The 16,168-nt window shown below is 39.9% G+C and overlaps 1 protein-coding gene across 3 annotated transcripts; it reads right to left on the bottom strand.

The window, feature by feature from the left end:
- Positions 1-2,806: 2,806 nt before the first annotated feature.
- cldn19 (claudin 19) lies at positions 2,807-15,826 on the bottom strand. 3 transcript variants are annotated; one of them, XM_040003230.1, is made up of 5 exons: positions 15,043-15,826; positions 8,671-8,835; positions 7,636-7,720; positions 6,313-6,459; positions 2,807-4,218 (listed from the first exon to the last, which is right to left on the bottom strand). In XM_040003230.1, exons 1-5 carry the CDS (start codon positions 15,263-15,265, stop codon positions 4,182-4,184), a joined length of 657 nt encoding a protein of 218 aa, XP_039859164.1. In that variant the 5' UTR covers positions 15,266-15,826; the 3' UTR covers positions 2,807-4,181. The 3 variants fall into 3 exon arrangements, with proteins under 3 accessions (XP_039859164.1, XP_039859163.1, XP_039859165.1); XM_040003229.1 differs by having other exon boundaries at positions 2,807-3,727; positions 15,043-15,824; XM_040003231.1 differs by having other exon boundaries at positions 2,807-6,459; positions 15,043-15,825.
- Between the last annotated feature and the right edge of the window lie 342 nt (positions 15,827-16,168).

The following is a 16,168-nucleotide window of genomic DNA, read 5'->3' as shown; positions in this document are numbered from 1 at the left end:
GAAGCAGACAATAAGTCATCTCATAAACTTAGCAGAAAAATGCCAAACACGCACAGTTATACACGTGTTTATTGTGAGTTTTATGAACGTGCTATAACTCACATAAAACTGCTCCTGTACATACACAGCTGAGGCAAATGTTTCTGTGTGTTTTTGCATGTTGTGAATGGGATACAGACCGCACAGCCGCAGGTAGTGTTGGTGCATCCGTAAATGCCAGGCACGTGTTAGATTTCACGTTCTGCTCTCACCACTTCTCTCCTCAGTGTGTGTGTTTTACTTCAAACTGCACTATTCTGGTTCCGTACACAAGCTCATGATCCAGCTGTCGTTCTGCAGCTTTTACGAGCCTGTCACTGCTTAAGGGGTTCAGTCGTTCTGCATTGTTCTTGTTGTTGTAGGTCTCTGCATGTCATTTTACACATGCACAAGTTTGTTCAAAAAAGTACATTTCCTACTTAATAACAACCTCACATCCATGCATGTGTGGAAGGTTTATGGCCATTTCAACCCTTTGAGGTCATCACTGAGCCAACGTGAAAGTTGCGGGGAAAAAGTCACCGCCCATAGAATCCTTTTTTTTAATTACCAAAATTTTTAGCAAAAAAACTTTTTAGCAAATGTTTACAACTTCTTACAAAAGTACTGGTTGTGTAGGTAATTCCCCCAATCATAATGGTTTGAATGATTTAACTTTTATCTTGGGAACTGCAAGGCTCAAAGTTGTGGGATACAGCAGATAGTCAGGTGTCTTTCAAAATATCACCTCTGCTTTTTGGAGTTACTGAGCTGAACTTCTCTGTCACAATTGCTGACAGCAGCTTTAGGGAGATTTTAAAAAAAATATCTGACTATCAGTAGAGTCCAAGAAGTTTCTTCTTTTGGTGAGAGAAAGTTTTGTATTCTATTAGCTCTTAGTATTTAGTATTCTAAATAAGTTGTCTTTGTTTTGCACTTAAACTTGTCAAGTTTATGGTTTACCTTGCTAACAAGCTTGCTAAAGTTAGCTGATAGTTAAACTGAATTTTGGTCCCAATATATATGGAGTATAGTTTACTAGTATTTTAATCAGAGAAGGTATTAGACTCTTTGAAATCCATGCTTACAGAACTGGACATAAAATAAATTGTTTTGATAATTGGTACTTTTATATTGAAATGTAAAGGTATCGTATTATTCTGAATGACTGCAATTGTATGAAAAATCCTCTTTGTAACAATTCTTCTATTAAACAGTTACCTCATATTCTGTTTGAGGCCAATTAAGGATCTCTGCCTAAACTTAATGTTTTTTAATTTAATTAAACCTAATCAAACCTTGACTTTTTTAGGTTACAAGAGTTGGATATTTAATTTTTCAGCAGTGGATTGTATTGGACATCTCCACAGTCTTCTCTATGGAGAATTAGTTTTAACTGGTGTGTTAAGTTAGAAAAATGCTTTTGTTCTTAACAAAAACCAGATCAAGGTATTGTTGATTTACCTTTTCTTTCATCGGATTTATATTTTTCAGTCTCTTCTGCCAAGGGTTTCCTCTTTTTACCCTATGCAGCTTGGCAAGAAAACAAGATTGACCAAAACATGAACAAAGGCTATTACACAGTTTAGCTCTCCTCTGTTACCTCTGTGAATGACTTCACTGGTCACGAGTAATATCCAAAGCCATCCTTTGGGGCCAGTACAAGAACTGCAGATGAGGTGGAGGTTGGGATGGTGGATGGGCATGAAGCACACAGGATTTAATGTTGTCTGATCACCACCATTACATTCGCAGATTGACTTTTTATCATTAACGACCAAAAAAGCGTAACAATTTTTCAGTACTGAAAACCATAATCTTTCTATAAGTTTACCATACCATGCTGGCTCCTTGCAGATACTCCATCATCCAGATAATGACTGATTGTTAGACCTCTCTGCATTGAATCATACATGTTATTAATCTCTGTCGCTCCACAGCATGTCTTTTATCCTGTCTTCCTTCTCTCTCCCCACCCGGTCGCAGCAGATGGCCCCGCCCCTCCCTGAGCCTGGTTTCTTCCTGCTAAAAGGGAGTTTTTCCTTCCCACTGTCGCCAAAGTGCTTGCTCATAGGGGGTCATATGATTGTTGGGTTTTTCTCTGTATGTATTATTGAGCCTTGAGGGGACTGTTGTTGGTGTTTGGCGCTGTATAAATGACATTGAATTGAATTGAATTGAATTGTTAGCGTTCCTTTTTGGTGATTTGGTTGAAAGAGACACACTTTGGAAGGCTGCCATTTGGATATTCTAGCCCAGAGACTCAAAATCTTGCATGAGCTTTGGCTAAACTTCACCGGGTCTATTTCTCCAAAATCATAACTGTGAAGTTTGTATCTTCTGTTTACGAAAACACTTAATCTTCATAGAAAGCAAAAGCAAAATAAGCAATAACAAAAAACAGAACAATTAGTAATGTTTACAGACATGTGCATATCGTATTAAAATAGTACTTGAAAAAGCACGACCCTCGCTCTTATCCTGTTTAAGTCATTTAAAAATGAGTAATTCTAGCCAAGATCACAATTTAAAATGTTTTCTAGCTCAAACTCTACAACACCAGACATTCTCAAAGGTGGACTCGCAAGGTTAACTTGCTCAGCACAGCGCCAACAAGGCTTCAGTCCAGTGGAGCAGAAGTGGAATTCCACATCTGCAATTATTGAACAACAGGGTGCAAAAGAAGGATTTGAGCTGGAATGGAGGAATGAGTGGGGGGAGTGGGCAAAAAGTCAGGCAAGGGTGAAAAGTAGGGAAACAACTGATAAAGTACTGAGTCATAGCCAAATCCATTTTTCCATCTCTGTTTACTTCATTCTAAAGGAAACAGACGGGTATACAGGTAAATGAGATGATACACGACATGAAGGAGGTAAATATTAGAGAAAAAGAAAGGCATGGTAAATAAATGCAGGCATTTTAACTCTCAGCAAACTGGCATTCCTTAGTACAGGAGACAGCACACAATACAGTACGTCCTTAAGAGTCAATAATACGACGACTCTTCCATTCACACAAAATCATATTGGCACCTGACGATACACAATGGATGCACTTGGTATATCCTCAGCCCAGACTACTTGGAAACAGGCACAGAGTTTACAGTGGCATAAGGCAACACGTGGCAGATCTATCATGTATTTGTCCTTTTTGTTCATAAGTGGTACTGTAGAGTAGCTTCACATTCGTTTTTGGAACTCCAACAATAGAAACAAAGGGAAACACAAGTCCTTGCAGAGTAGCTGTGGACACACATCCCTCAGATGGGATGGAAAACAGAGAATTCACATACATGTGTGCAAACATGTGTTATAAGGCACTGTAGTAAAACATTATATGTAGTAAAAAAAAAAAGGAGTAAAGTTGGTGGTATATACACCTGGGTTTTTTAACATGTTATAGAAAACATACCCTGAATGACTGTCTCTCCCAAAGTCAACAACACAGATGAGGATGTCAAACCCCCTAAGTACATCTAATTCATAAAACATTTCCCCAAACAATTTCATTAATCTCAACAAAGATTAATATATGTTGTTGCAATATGCTTGAGTGTTTGCTGTTCATAAATTCATTCTTGTCTGTTTTGAATTTCTCAGTGAAAGGGTTTTGTCTGTTGACAGAATTTAAACCATGGTAGGGCCAGAAGACTCTCCCAAACTACAAGTACTGCTCCCTTTTCTCTGGTGGGGTACTTTTAACATTTGGTCTGCAATTCAAAAGGGAAAAAAGACACGTTTCAGTCACAGCGACAAGAAAAAAACCTCACATTTACAAAAACACCCAGAGGTCATAGGCTGTAAGTGAAACTACGAATCAGCACAACAGTATGTTTCAGTTTATTGTTAACTTTGCACCAATATTTGGACAGAAGGGGGAACAGGAGGTGTAGCAGAGGGTTGATATCTTATTTCTTAAAGAAAACGTCTGACCACATGAGTCCATATTTACAGAGACGGCTCAGAGACGGAGAGGGGGTCGGAAGAAGACAGTACACCTTGGTTCCCATTAAAAGTGATAAGGTGCAGATGTATTATTGAGAAAAAGGAAATCATCTACAAGAGGTCCAAATTGGAAGGTAAAGAGGTAACAGGAAATGAAGGGGGGATGGGGAGACAGTGGTGGGAGAGTCGGAAAGTCCTCGATAAAAAGGCGGGGGCTGATCAGTCAGGGAAACTAGTTTCACTCAACAACTCTGCCCTGAATTAGAGGAGAGAAGAAGACAGTCAGGATAAGACACATCAAGAACTCTCAGATTCCCACCATGTTAGAGAGCCAGAGGGATGACTGAGATGTTAGCCGACAGGTTTCAGAATCAGTGTTACATGGAAGCTGGCTAGCACTGTTCGGGTTAAAATAAAACATTTACCCTACAGAATGACTAATAAAGGTGGGCAGAAACATATAGAGTCAATGAACAGCTATACTGTTGTCTGGGGTGATGTGGAACTGCCTTAATCCTGCATTCTCTGCCACAAGAGACATACTCGAAGCTGCAAAAAAATAAAAGTCTTCCCTCCATAGAGGTGTCTGGGAAAAGGGCTTTCAGACTTGACCTCTGTAAACACTTGTCTGTTGGCTTTATAGGCCTAGTTGCTCATTTCCAGTCATATAGAAATGGGGAGATGTCACAGTCGCTACGACAGCAGAGCAGAGATGCTTGACATCCCATTGACATCTCATTTTATTTAGTACAAGTACAAAGAATTTCCTATAGACCTTCACCGTCCACCTGCCAAGTTTGAGAATAATAGAGCTCTCCACAAATAAGTCTCTTCTAAGAAGAGAAGCCATGTAACTGGGAAATGGGGCAACTGGGACCTATTCTAAGAAAAGTTAATGGCTTTTTTATGTGGAACAGTGATGGACCATCTCTTTTAGAAACATAAATGGGGGCAAAGTGATGTGGGAGCATGAAGGGAGAACTCAAGAGCCAATTTAGCAGCAGCTGAGTTTTAAAGGGTCTAATGTGGCGATAGTTGCAAGTATCTATTGTGCCTCACCTTCAATGAGTAGTCGGTGGGTTGAAGACCACCTGTTTTTTCTATATGCAATCAACCAAACAGTGGAGTTAAATATAACACTTCATCATGCTAAATTATATAAAGATAATAGTATGCTGACATCTTTTAGCTTCTCAGTAAGATTATTCATGTGTGTGAATAGCTTAGATCTTAGGCACTGGTTTAGTTATACAACAGCTTATGAGATGAGGGAGTGTATGAATCTGGAATGATGGTGTTAGTAAATGGAGCGTGATGATATGTGTCGATGACAGTCTCCTCTTTCTCCTCGTGTTAAGTATAATGGAAGAGCGATAATCAGCAGCAGTCATACTCATTACACATCTAAACAGACACCTTTAACTAACAATTCACCCTCCACTGCTGCAGTTCAGATTGTGTCTGCATGTTCGATCTTCATCAAGTCCTTGTGGTGTAAAAAAGGACTGTGTAGTTTTACCATATGTGAGAAATTTTCTCAGCTGTTAATAAGATGGTTGTCCAGGGGCTTCCTCACTTAGGAGGACACCAGACACGCCTGCTTCTTTACTGTCATTCATTATGTTTGTTTGAATAACACTCGACAGCTTAAATAAATAAATTAAGAACATAGAAATTCTTTGTTTTGTTTTGAATTCTATATAAAGATAGAAAAGGTTTGGTGGTTTAGAGCTCTAAACTCTGTGAGTTACAAAATTAAATCATTTTTTTCTCATTTGCACACAGGGTCAGGCCTTGACCCCTTACACACTTAACTGCAACAGTAGACTGTGAACATACGTGGCAATTTGGAGGTAAAACACCAATGCAGCTCCAACCAGGAAGCACAGGACATGCTAGTAAAAGTTCAGCAAGTTTTGCAGTACTTCCTCCGATAAGAAATGCCCTTTAATTTGCTGTGTAATTTGCTCCAAACGATGTTTTTCTGTACCATGCTTAAATTTGTGTTCATCGTATCGCTGTACTTACCTCTTAAAGTACATTAAATCATGACAAGCAGGAGATGTCAACTCACAATACAAGCTTAACACTTTCTACGTATAAGTTTGTACTTCTTTAGGTTCATAGCCACATACATCCTACTGGTAGATAATATGCTCATATATGTACAACTTCATATATCGTGTATTGCTGTGTAAGATAAGAAGTGTCTTTGAGCTAAATGATTGCATGTGTGTATGCATGATAGTCTTTTTGTTAGATTTACAAGGGGAAAAAAGAGGGTGGTGCCAAGCGTGTCCTCTGCTCTCTGTTTGGGTGACTGCTGGAAGGGGTTGGGGTTTACACGTACTCCCTTGCTGTGGAAGGCTGTGATTGGCGGTAATATTGCTGTCCTCGCATATCTTCTTTGGAGCAGGAGCAGCACAGCAAAGAGCCACCCAGAACAGTCAGACTGGCTGCTGCCCATCCGACAAACAAGGCTGAGCCAAACTCATACCTGCACAGGAAACAAGGCATAAACAAGGCATAAGGTGTAAATGCTGACATAAAAAGACATACACAAAAATAAAGGATAAATGGATATTGAAGTGTGGGCGATATAAAATGGATAAAAAATGTATTATTTTAATTATTAGATATTCAAGACTAACCATTAGCATACACATTAGTCATAAGAGGAGCTTTACAGCTGTAATACTTGATAAAAGTAACAACTACTAGCATTAAATGATTTGTTTTGTTGTTTTTGTCTTTTTTTTTTTCATAACTGGGAACTATTAGCATCGCACATTGATCATGTTTCTAAGCCAAAATTATCAAATATTTGGAAATGATGTTGCTAAATGAATCAATGGTTTTTCCCTTACCAACCAAATGTTTGCAGCTAACTAGCTATTATTGTTTATTTGTGATTTGTATCACCAACTGGTCATATTTTTCAGCCATTATTAGCAACTATTGGCGACAGATGTTGACTATTTTAGTAATAACTACAGTTTACAGCTAAACTCATCTTTTTAACAGCAACCAGTAACATTGGCTATTTTAGACGTATATGTCATACAGATATTAGCAGCTGAAAACAGTCGTGTCTGCAACTAGTCCTAATTATTTTTATTTGCCACATCTAGGTGGTTTTTGTAAACAGAACACGTTAAGTTTAACAGTAATTTGACTGCAGAATCTTTGTCACTGGCTGTAGTTCCAGTTTATCACATCATGTTAATTGTCCCTCAAACCCTTACTTATGCCTGTTTCTTCTATGTACAACAAAACCTCTTGACTAGTCTAAAATATGACATTTTCAAATATACAAACAAACAAAAAAATAAGAAGACTGAGCACAAATACAACAGAGTGATAACTGAAAACAGTGTTAGACCAATGAAAACAGTATCACTGTCAGGTATCTTTTATTCAGGCTATTTAGTGTTTTCCACCTCTGCATTTTTCTTTTCAACAACATTTTAAAGAAATATTAAACTATTGTAAACATTGCAATCTCATTATATGATATTGTGATATTTATTCGAGATCTGATACTTCCAGGTTTTGAATACACTGACAGTATTGTAGCAGTCGCAACTTGATTATGGTGTTTTTTGCTCTTTAATGAAGAGATTAAACCCTCAGCTCAAACAGAAAGGAGTGTATCACAATATGATTCACATACCTGGCATTGGGTGGTGTGTTTGGGTTAAAGAACTGATAGGACACCTGAGTGGCATACCAGGACACAGAAACCAGTGTGCATAAACCTGTGGAGGGAGAAACAGGTGAGGACCATGCTACCTGCAGAACTTTTCTGATGACACTACAGGAACTGGAGTAGAGGGAGCGGGCAAGGTGCTTTGCAGGGTGGTCTGGCAGAAATCACCTCTTTCTGAATGTCAGTGAGACAAAGGAATTTTTTTCTTCTAGGGGAAAAAACTACAACTAAGCCCAGGAAATGTCTCATGGGTGAGGAGGTTGAAACAACGGATAGCTACAGGTTCTTAGGTGTTCACCTGAAGGAAAGACTGGAATGAAGGATCAACAGCGATGCTGTGTACAAGAATGGGGTGGAATGTGTGGAAGCTTAGATCCTTCAGTGTAAACAGCAAGATGTTCTTCTCCCAGTCTGTGGAAGCAGATGTGATTTACTTGCTGTTGTCTGGTGAAGGCAGCATCAGTGCAAGAGATGGTAGCAGAAACGAATTCACAAGTCTGGAATCATCGCTGTCCAAAATGTGGACATGTTGAGTCAATGAGGGATAGGAGGTGAGTGAACACAGTGTTTTTCCATCATTCTTTGGAAATGATGTACACACATAAGAGTGTGTGTGTGTGTGTGTGTGTGTGTGTATGCGTCCATGTGTGTGTGTGTGGAGAGAGATGCACATACACAGAAATTTCTGTCATTTTTTTCCTAACGTTTTATTTTATCTTATCTGTCAGTTTACTACACTAATTAATTCTGTTGCTACAACAACACCAATGGCTTGGCTTAGTAAATACTTGTTTAGTTTAATTTCTTTCCTTGGGATTGTGGTCTGAGGTCAAGAGCTAATGCCTCGAAAATGACCACTTCCTGTTTACAGCAGGGACTCTAATTACCCAGAAGACCCCTACTGCAAGAAAAATGCCAGAGCACTCTTGCTAAATGCATTGAATGCCAGAAATACAGTGTCTTTTTATGCTGGTAAATGAAGCAAAACAACAGTTGCACCTGCAAGCAGAAAGAGTGCTCCTCCAGTCATAGCGATGCGGGACTTGGTGGCTGGGTTGTTATCTCCCACCTTGGTACACTTCATGCCCACCACGCTGACAATGATCCCAATAAAGCCCAGCAGTACTGACACCACCATAAGGGCCCGGCATGTCTGGATGTGGACTAGAGAAAAAAGAGGGGAGGAAAGAGATAAAACATGAAGTAGAGGATGTAGAAGTGGTGAGGAGATGAGAAAACAGAAAAGAAAAGAGTCTTTCAGCCCATCATTTGGAAAGACACAAATATTTCTAAACATGAAAGTGAAAACTGAGGGGAATGAAGCTATACATGCCATGCAGGGTTGATGGGAGACCACATGCATTTGTGACAGACAGATCATTAGGGAGAGTCCACCACTGTCCTACTTTTCCAAGCAGGGTAGTTCCAGAGGTGACTTTACTGGCCAAACTCTGGAACCGTAAATGATCCTTCAAATCTTCTCCACATCATTCCACTGTGGTTTTGCCGTCTCTAAAATCGAATCCTCTACCCACACAGGCCTCAGCACACACATAACTTAGTGGGAGGAACATATTTACACATATTTACTCACATATGTGTAAGAGCACAATATGAGCACAGACACATTGACTGTAGGTGGAACAGACTCAGATGAAAGTCTCTCTCTGGCTCACACTGACTGTAGGAGGCCCCACTTTACATGTTTCAAACAGTGGGATTAGTGTGGCTTTGTCACAAAGAAAGATTGTTTTCGCGGGGCCGTCACCACAGCGATGTGAGTGTACTGCCTCAACAACAGCCACTCAAAGACACGTTAAAGGCAAAGCAATGCTGAGCGCCTAATAATACCGTCAAAATACTGATGGAGCGTGCCTTATTTACAGCAAGCGAGGGGATTGTTGAAATCCCAGCGGCGGTAGACAACATGGAAATTCCAGCATCTCGATTGTGATATCTGACAAAGCTGACAAATATGGTAATTAAAGTAAACAGGGGGATTTTTCATAGAGGTTTCACAGCCAAGATCACAGGCATCACTTTCAAAAAACGGCAGCCGGTGTTGTGTTTGCATGTCCCAGGAAACACGCTGAACAGAAAACAATTCAATAGAGTCAGCAAACTCATTTTTTTAGTGTTGCCCCTCTGTTAGCTTTTACAGCTCCAGGACACATTAAAAAAAAATCCCATTATGCACTCATTATATTCCAGGACCTTTGGAATATATCATTTTATTTATCTCCTGAAAACATTGTGGATGTTACTAGGTAAAAAAAAGAAGAAGAAGAAGAAGAAGAAGCACAAGAAGAAGAAGGACTGTTGGTTATTACTAAATAATAAATTGGTAGTTTTTTTTTTATTGTGCACCAACAATATAATGGTAATTTATAATAGTAGGTCAGTGGTACATGTGAGGACATTGTCTGGTGGTAGCTGTAAAGTGTCTGCTGATGATATTGGTTTGTAAATGTTTACTAAGTATTTAGTTTCCTTTTATTCTTAGACAGTCTTGACTTGCTTTGGTTCACCATACGGCCAAAGTCAGGGGTGTTGGTCTCACTATTCCCACAGCACTGACACTGAATCTTCAAAGCGCACGTGCCTAAAGCATCAATATTTGATCCCCCAGGAATGAGAACAGGTCAGAAATTAAACCTTTATCATAAAATTGTTGATTATGGTATAGCATAAAAAATGTAAATGCAAGGATTTAATTGTTATATAATGGTCATAATCTCTAGCACATTAAGGCAACTGTTGCAGTGATTTGTCGCTCTATAAATAAAACTGAAGTGAATCTTGTCAGCTGCAGTACGATACACAATACAATACAATATACCACATGTTAAAATTAATTCTATTTTTTTATTATACAAACTATAATGTTATAAATAAACATAATGTAGAACTTTAATAATGACTTGTAAATATTATCAGTTATCATTTCAGTATTTCTTAACATTAACATTAATATTGACATTTTAAATGTGCCCTTATTACACTGTGGTTAACATTGTAAGTTCTTACTGAATAGTTTGGTGTGTAGTAAGGATTTCAAGAACTGTGTCAGAAAAAGTGTTTGTTGACTTGTTCTACTGTTAACAAATGCTCAGGTAGAGATGTTCCTTGCTCTGTGACTCAAGTAGCAAAAAAACTAATTCCTCCTACGAGCAACTTTTACCACTCAGCAGCCAACACTGTCTTTCAGGGCATTGATCTTTGGGACTAAAAAAAGTGCATGTTTAAAATTGCCAGTCAAATCTGATTAAATAAATGTATTTTCCCAAAACAAGGTATTAATTTTTTTCTTTGCTGCAGTGCTTCTATGATTTTTACCAATATCCGATTCTCTGAGTTCTGTACCCCATTCGCTGAATGAACTGTAAGTTCAAAAAGAGCAGTCGAGTATCAGCCTGAGATGGAAGCTAAAGTCACGTTTGTCATTGTGACAGAAATACACACACCATCATTCATGGTGCAGCAGTGAAGCAGCATTTCAAAAGCTGATCTGAAGGGACTTGAAGGGGGAACAATCTTTGAAGTCTGATTTATGGCTCCATCGCTCCTTTTGATGGAGTATCTGAATGGTCTTCCAGAGAGAGGGATTTGAAAAATTTTTGCTGTTGTTTTTCATTCACTGTAGACATTCCTGGTGTGTGGGGGTTTAGGCTAATGACTCCACTGACCGGTTTTCCTTGGTGAGACTAGAAGAAGGGATTGAAAGTGAGAAAGAGAGTTGGTTGAAGGCTGGCTCACCCACCCACTAGGTTCTCTTTTTCCACTGCTAAGATTGGCAGTACCAGCCACAACCTTTCAGTGTGTGTGTGTGTGTGTGTGTGTGTGTGTGTGTGTGTGTGTGTGTGTGTGTGTGTGTGTGTGTGTGTGTGTGTGGGCTCTGTAAGGTCCCATTGTGAGGTCACTTGAGTCTATTTTGTACAGACTGGCTCTCTGCCTGCTCGGTGCCTTACACTTACAGTTTAGTCCTCCAATGCAATTTCAACTCAAAGAATAAACTTCTGTTTCTCTTGACCCTTTAGTCATTTCTTTTCAGTGTATACCAGTTAAAGGACCCATATTAACTTGTCAAAGCCAACTCAATAGTGTGAATGCCTACAGCATTCACACAATGCTGTGTGAATGCTGTGCAATTCACACAGCATTTGAAGCATTTGTTGTAGGTAAATATCAATATTAGTGTCTGTGTGAGTCCACACACACTGCAAACCCTCATTGGCTGTTTTGGATGCATACTAAATATTTGAAATATTTGTCCTATAAAACCATTTTTTACCATGTCTGACTCTCAGCTTGTTTTTTATTCTAAACAGTGTGAACCTGTGTAAACCATGATATTTTTTACTCAGTATAGATTACTGTAGCTTAAGACAACTGCTAATTACATCTGCATGACTTATCTGATACCGCCCTTAAATGTGCATACAAGTTAAGCATAAGGTGTGAAGGGCAGAAGCAAGACCCCAGCTCAGATCAGAGGAGGCATCAATGACAACCCTTGTGAGTAAGTCAGATAAAGTATCAAAAGAAGAGCTAGCATGGAGGTGGGTTGCAAAGTAGCTTGCTTTGCAGAATTTTAATTCCGTTCCATTCAATTGTATTTATATAGCACCAGATCCCAATAACAGATGTCTTAAGTTGCTTAATATTGTAAGGTAAATACCCTACAATAATACAGAGAAACCCCAACTATCAGACAGCCACCTATGAGCAATCACTTTGACAACAGTGGGAAGGAAAAACAGTTTAAAAGGAGGAAACCTCCGGCAGAACCAGGCTCAGGGAGGTGCGGGGCCATCTGCCACGACCAGTTGGGGGTGTGTTAGGTTGAAGCAGCTCTCATAGGATTTTCCAAATGGATGTGTAGAATGGTATCAGCTGAGCCATCAGCTGATGTGGGCTGATGTAGTAATCAGCTGATTTGCCAGAATCACTACTGAGCTGAGCTGACTTTGTGGCTTACCAGAACTTACACAAACAGAAAGTGAAAAGGAAAGTAGCTCCCACCTGGATGTCAAACTAGTGTCCTGACTGACAGTTTTATTATGGACATTTTAGCCTTTTTACAACACATGTATTTGTGTTTTTAAAGACATAGGTCAAGAATCGTGGAAGGGGCAAAGCATGGGGACAAAGACTGACAGATGGGTATAAATGTCAAATAGTTTGGAGGGACACATTGTTGGCTTTGATCGTAAAAGAAATACAAGAATCTAATACAAGAACATTTCTACCTAACTGGCCATAGATAAAGTAGGTTTGGCTGACCAAATGTGCATACATTTCAAGATGTATTGCATAATAGAAACTATTTTACTATGAATAGTGTCTTCAGAAACTCATTGTCAAGTTCGATTTATAAAGCAGACTTAACCTTTTACATGAATGTCTGGCATCCACAGGAAACACCTATGCCTTTTATGTCAAATGCGCAAGAGGTTGCTATTTAGTGCGACACACAGATTGGCAGAGGCAGGTCGATATGTCTTCAATGTCACGCTCAGATTTTACTGGATGCAAAGAGCTGTCCTTTCAGCACCACCATCCTCCTTCACCTCATCTGGCAAATAACAGCCATCTGTTATTTTGACCACCGTCTTCTTCTTGAGCAAAATGCTCAGTAAACCTGCAGCACTTTCCACCACATTTGCTTGGACACATCAGCACAGTCTAGTGAACAATTATACCCGCCGTCACATGCTGCTCCTGCTGCGAACATACCCAGGCGAGAGGAGCTCCTTCAGACCTATTTGTGCCTGATCAAACCAATACCCGAGATTCCGACCTGATCCGGGACATGTGATTAAATCAGTTCTGTTTCGTAATGTGTCTGGGGGAAAATCTAAACAAAGCAGGGATTGTTCAAGAACGTTTTATTCTGTAACAATTGGGTATGTTATCCTAGTCCTAACCCTGCCCCCTGTTTTCTAGATGAATTTCTGGTAATTTGTTAACATCTACAGAGTTTTATAAATGTATCACCTGTTTATAAGATTTAAATGGAAAAGCTTGGAACATAAAAATCTGTCATGCCAAATGACTGTATAGTCTTTATTTGAAAGGTAACATCTTCTAGTTTCGGAATAATTGTCCATCTAGCAAAATCCAACAATAACTCGAGGAGACTCGATGGATGTTAAGAGGTTAACGGACAAGTGGAACAATGTGCTCGTGTGGGGACGATAGAGCACATTCTGGGAATATCTCTGGACTTTAGCTCAACAACTACCCTTTTCTTCTCCTAACAGCCTCTATTCATGCCCAAAGACAATACACTGTTCTTATTGCTGCAAGGAACCAAAGGAGATGGGAGATCAGCTCGGACGCCCCATCACAACGATCGCCATCAGAAAGTGTGTTGATAGGAGGACTCACAGAACCGCCAAAATGTTTGCAAAGTGCCTCATTTGTTGTTCCAAGGAAAGCGTGCCACAGCAGTAACCACAGAGAAAAACAAATGAATTGTATTGTGAAAGTGCCTTCTGACCAAGCCTCCCCCCCCCCTTAACACCCGCTAGTCTTTCATTAGAATCTCTAATAGGATAATTTAAGCAGACAGTAGATGGATGGATTCATATAATCTGTGTGCCTTTAATTATGACTCACTAGGTCCAGCTCACAGATTGGAGATGACAGGAGACTCGTATTCTGAGCTAATTTACGTCCGAACCCCACATTCCTCACCCCCTCCTACTCATCACACTCTATGCATGGTGTTTTGGAGTTCTAATAAAGAAACTAAGCTGTAATAAAGATGTGAACAGCAGCATTTGAAGTAAGATTTATAGCTTGCATGTTTATTGCATCCCAGTTAGCATTTAGCACTCAGGGAGTTGTTTTTCTTCTGTTTTTGCTGCTGATTAATATCAAAAGTCGGCACACATGAATGGGCCATACTATAATAACTGTGTAGTATATAATAACTATAATACATGTGTAGTGTACCACAAAAGATGTTTCTTGGGAAAATTTTGTATAACAAAGCAGAACAAAAGGTTGACAAATGTTACAGTAATTAAAAATATAAAATAAAAGAAGGAAAGTAGTTTGAAAGAAAGGAAGGAGTGTGATTGAAAAGTGAAAAAAGTTTATCAGCACATTAGCAGTTTAATTGAATTTTACTCTTCGTCATCTGAGTAATTATACATTGAATATAACTTCACAGTAACTTCACATCCAACAGAAGCAAACCTGAAAATCCTTTACAATGAACCTGCACTCCAAACAGAAGTGATACCTAACATCGATCGTAATGGATTTCTTTAAAGACAGGGACATCATTGTGAGTAGGAAAAGTGCACTGCTACAAGTTAGAGATCCTTGGGTTTTAGGAGCAAATTCAAATGTGGTACTCACTGTCCAGCGAGAGCATGGAGTCAAAGATCTTGCACTGCACCTGTCCCGTACTCTGTGAGGCACAGCTCATCCACAGCCCCTCGTACAGACCCACAGCCGTGATGATGGCATCGCCGGCGTACGATGACTGCTTCCACTGGGGCAAGGCAGTTGTGGAGATGATGCCAATCCAGCCACCCAACGCCAGAAAGTAACCTAACAACTGTAGACCTGAGTTAGCCATCCTTCTCTAACACTGTCTCTCTGTTTTCTGTCTTGTCTTGTTCTTTCTCTCCCTGCTTGACTCGCAACAGCTTCTAACTCCTCCTAATGCGTCGCCCTTTCTTTGAGCGGTCTCTGTGGGCACACTTGCTACTTGTCTTGCTTTTCTTGCCACTATCTGGTCCCTCTGAGCATCTCCTTGTGCTCCTCTGCTCCAATTCGCATTTGTAGAACTCTCTTCTGTCTCCTTGTCTCTAATGCTCTCTTTTTCCTCTCCACGTCCTTGCCTGGTTTTTCTGCTCCTCAGTGAAGACAACGAGCTGATCTCTTCAGATCAGGAATCTCTCGTCTGATTTCTTGATCCCTGTGAGGTTCAGTCAAAGTGAAGAAAGAACTGGTCAGCAGTTCAGTTCATCAAGCATTGCCGCTGGGCTGCCTCACACTCTGCATGACTTCCTCCAGTCTCTCTCTCTCTGTCTTTCTCTCAGTTGCTTGCTAACTTTCGCTCCACTACAGTCTTTCTATCTACTCCAGGCTCATGTGGCACAATGAGGGGTAGAAGGAAAAAATGGGAAAAAAGAAAAAAGAAACATGTGGACACAACAAGCTGACCATGGAGGGATGAATAAATGGGTTGGTTTCTGATTGGACTGTGTTGTAGCAACGCCTACTGGGAGGGAGGAGGAAAGGGTTGATAGAGGAGAGTAAGAGCCGTTTCAAACAGAGAGGGAAAGGAAAAGCAAAAAGATCTGGCTTTGGAGGGAAAACACCATAGGTGGAGACAGAATTAGGCAATTCTTATAAGACTGTGCTAATCCAACCGGGGAATTCCAAAGAATCAGTGCATGGTACATGTGCTGATTCTTTCAAAGTCTACCCCCTCCGTTGGAGGTGTGGGGAAGGTTGTGATGAAGCGCAACAAATG

Source organism: Simochromis diagramma, unplaced genomic scaffold (assembly GCF_900408965.1).
Source record: "Simochromis diagramma unplaced genomic scaffold, fSimDia1.1 OVJJ01000646.1, whole genome shotgun sequence".
Lineage (NCBI taxonomy): Eukaryota > Metazoa > Chordata > Actinopteri > Cichliformes > Cichlidae > Simochromis > Simochromis diagramma.
The sequence above is the reverse complement of the archived record's forward strand: the minus strand, read 5'-3'. Positions and strand labels throughout refer to the sequence as shown.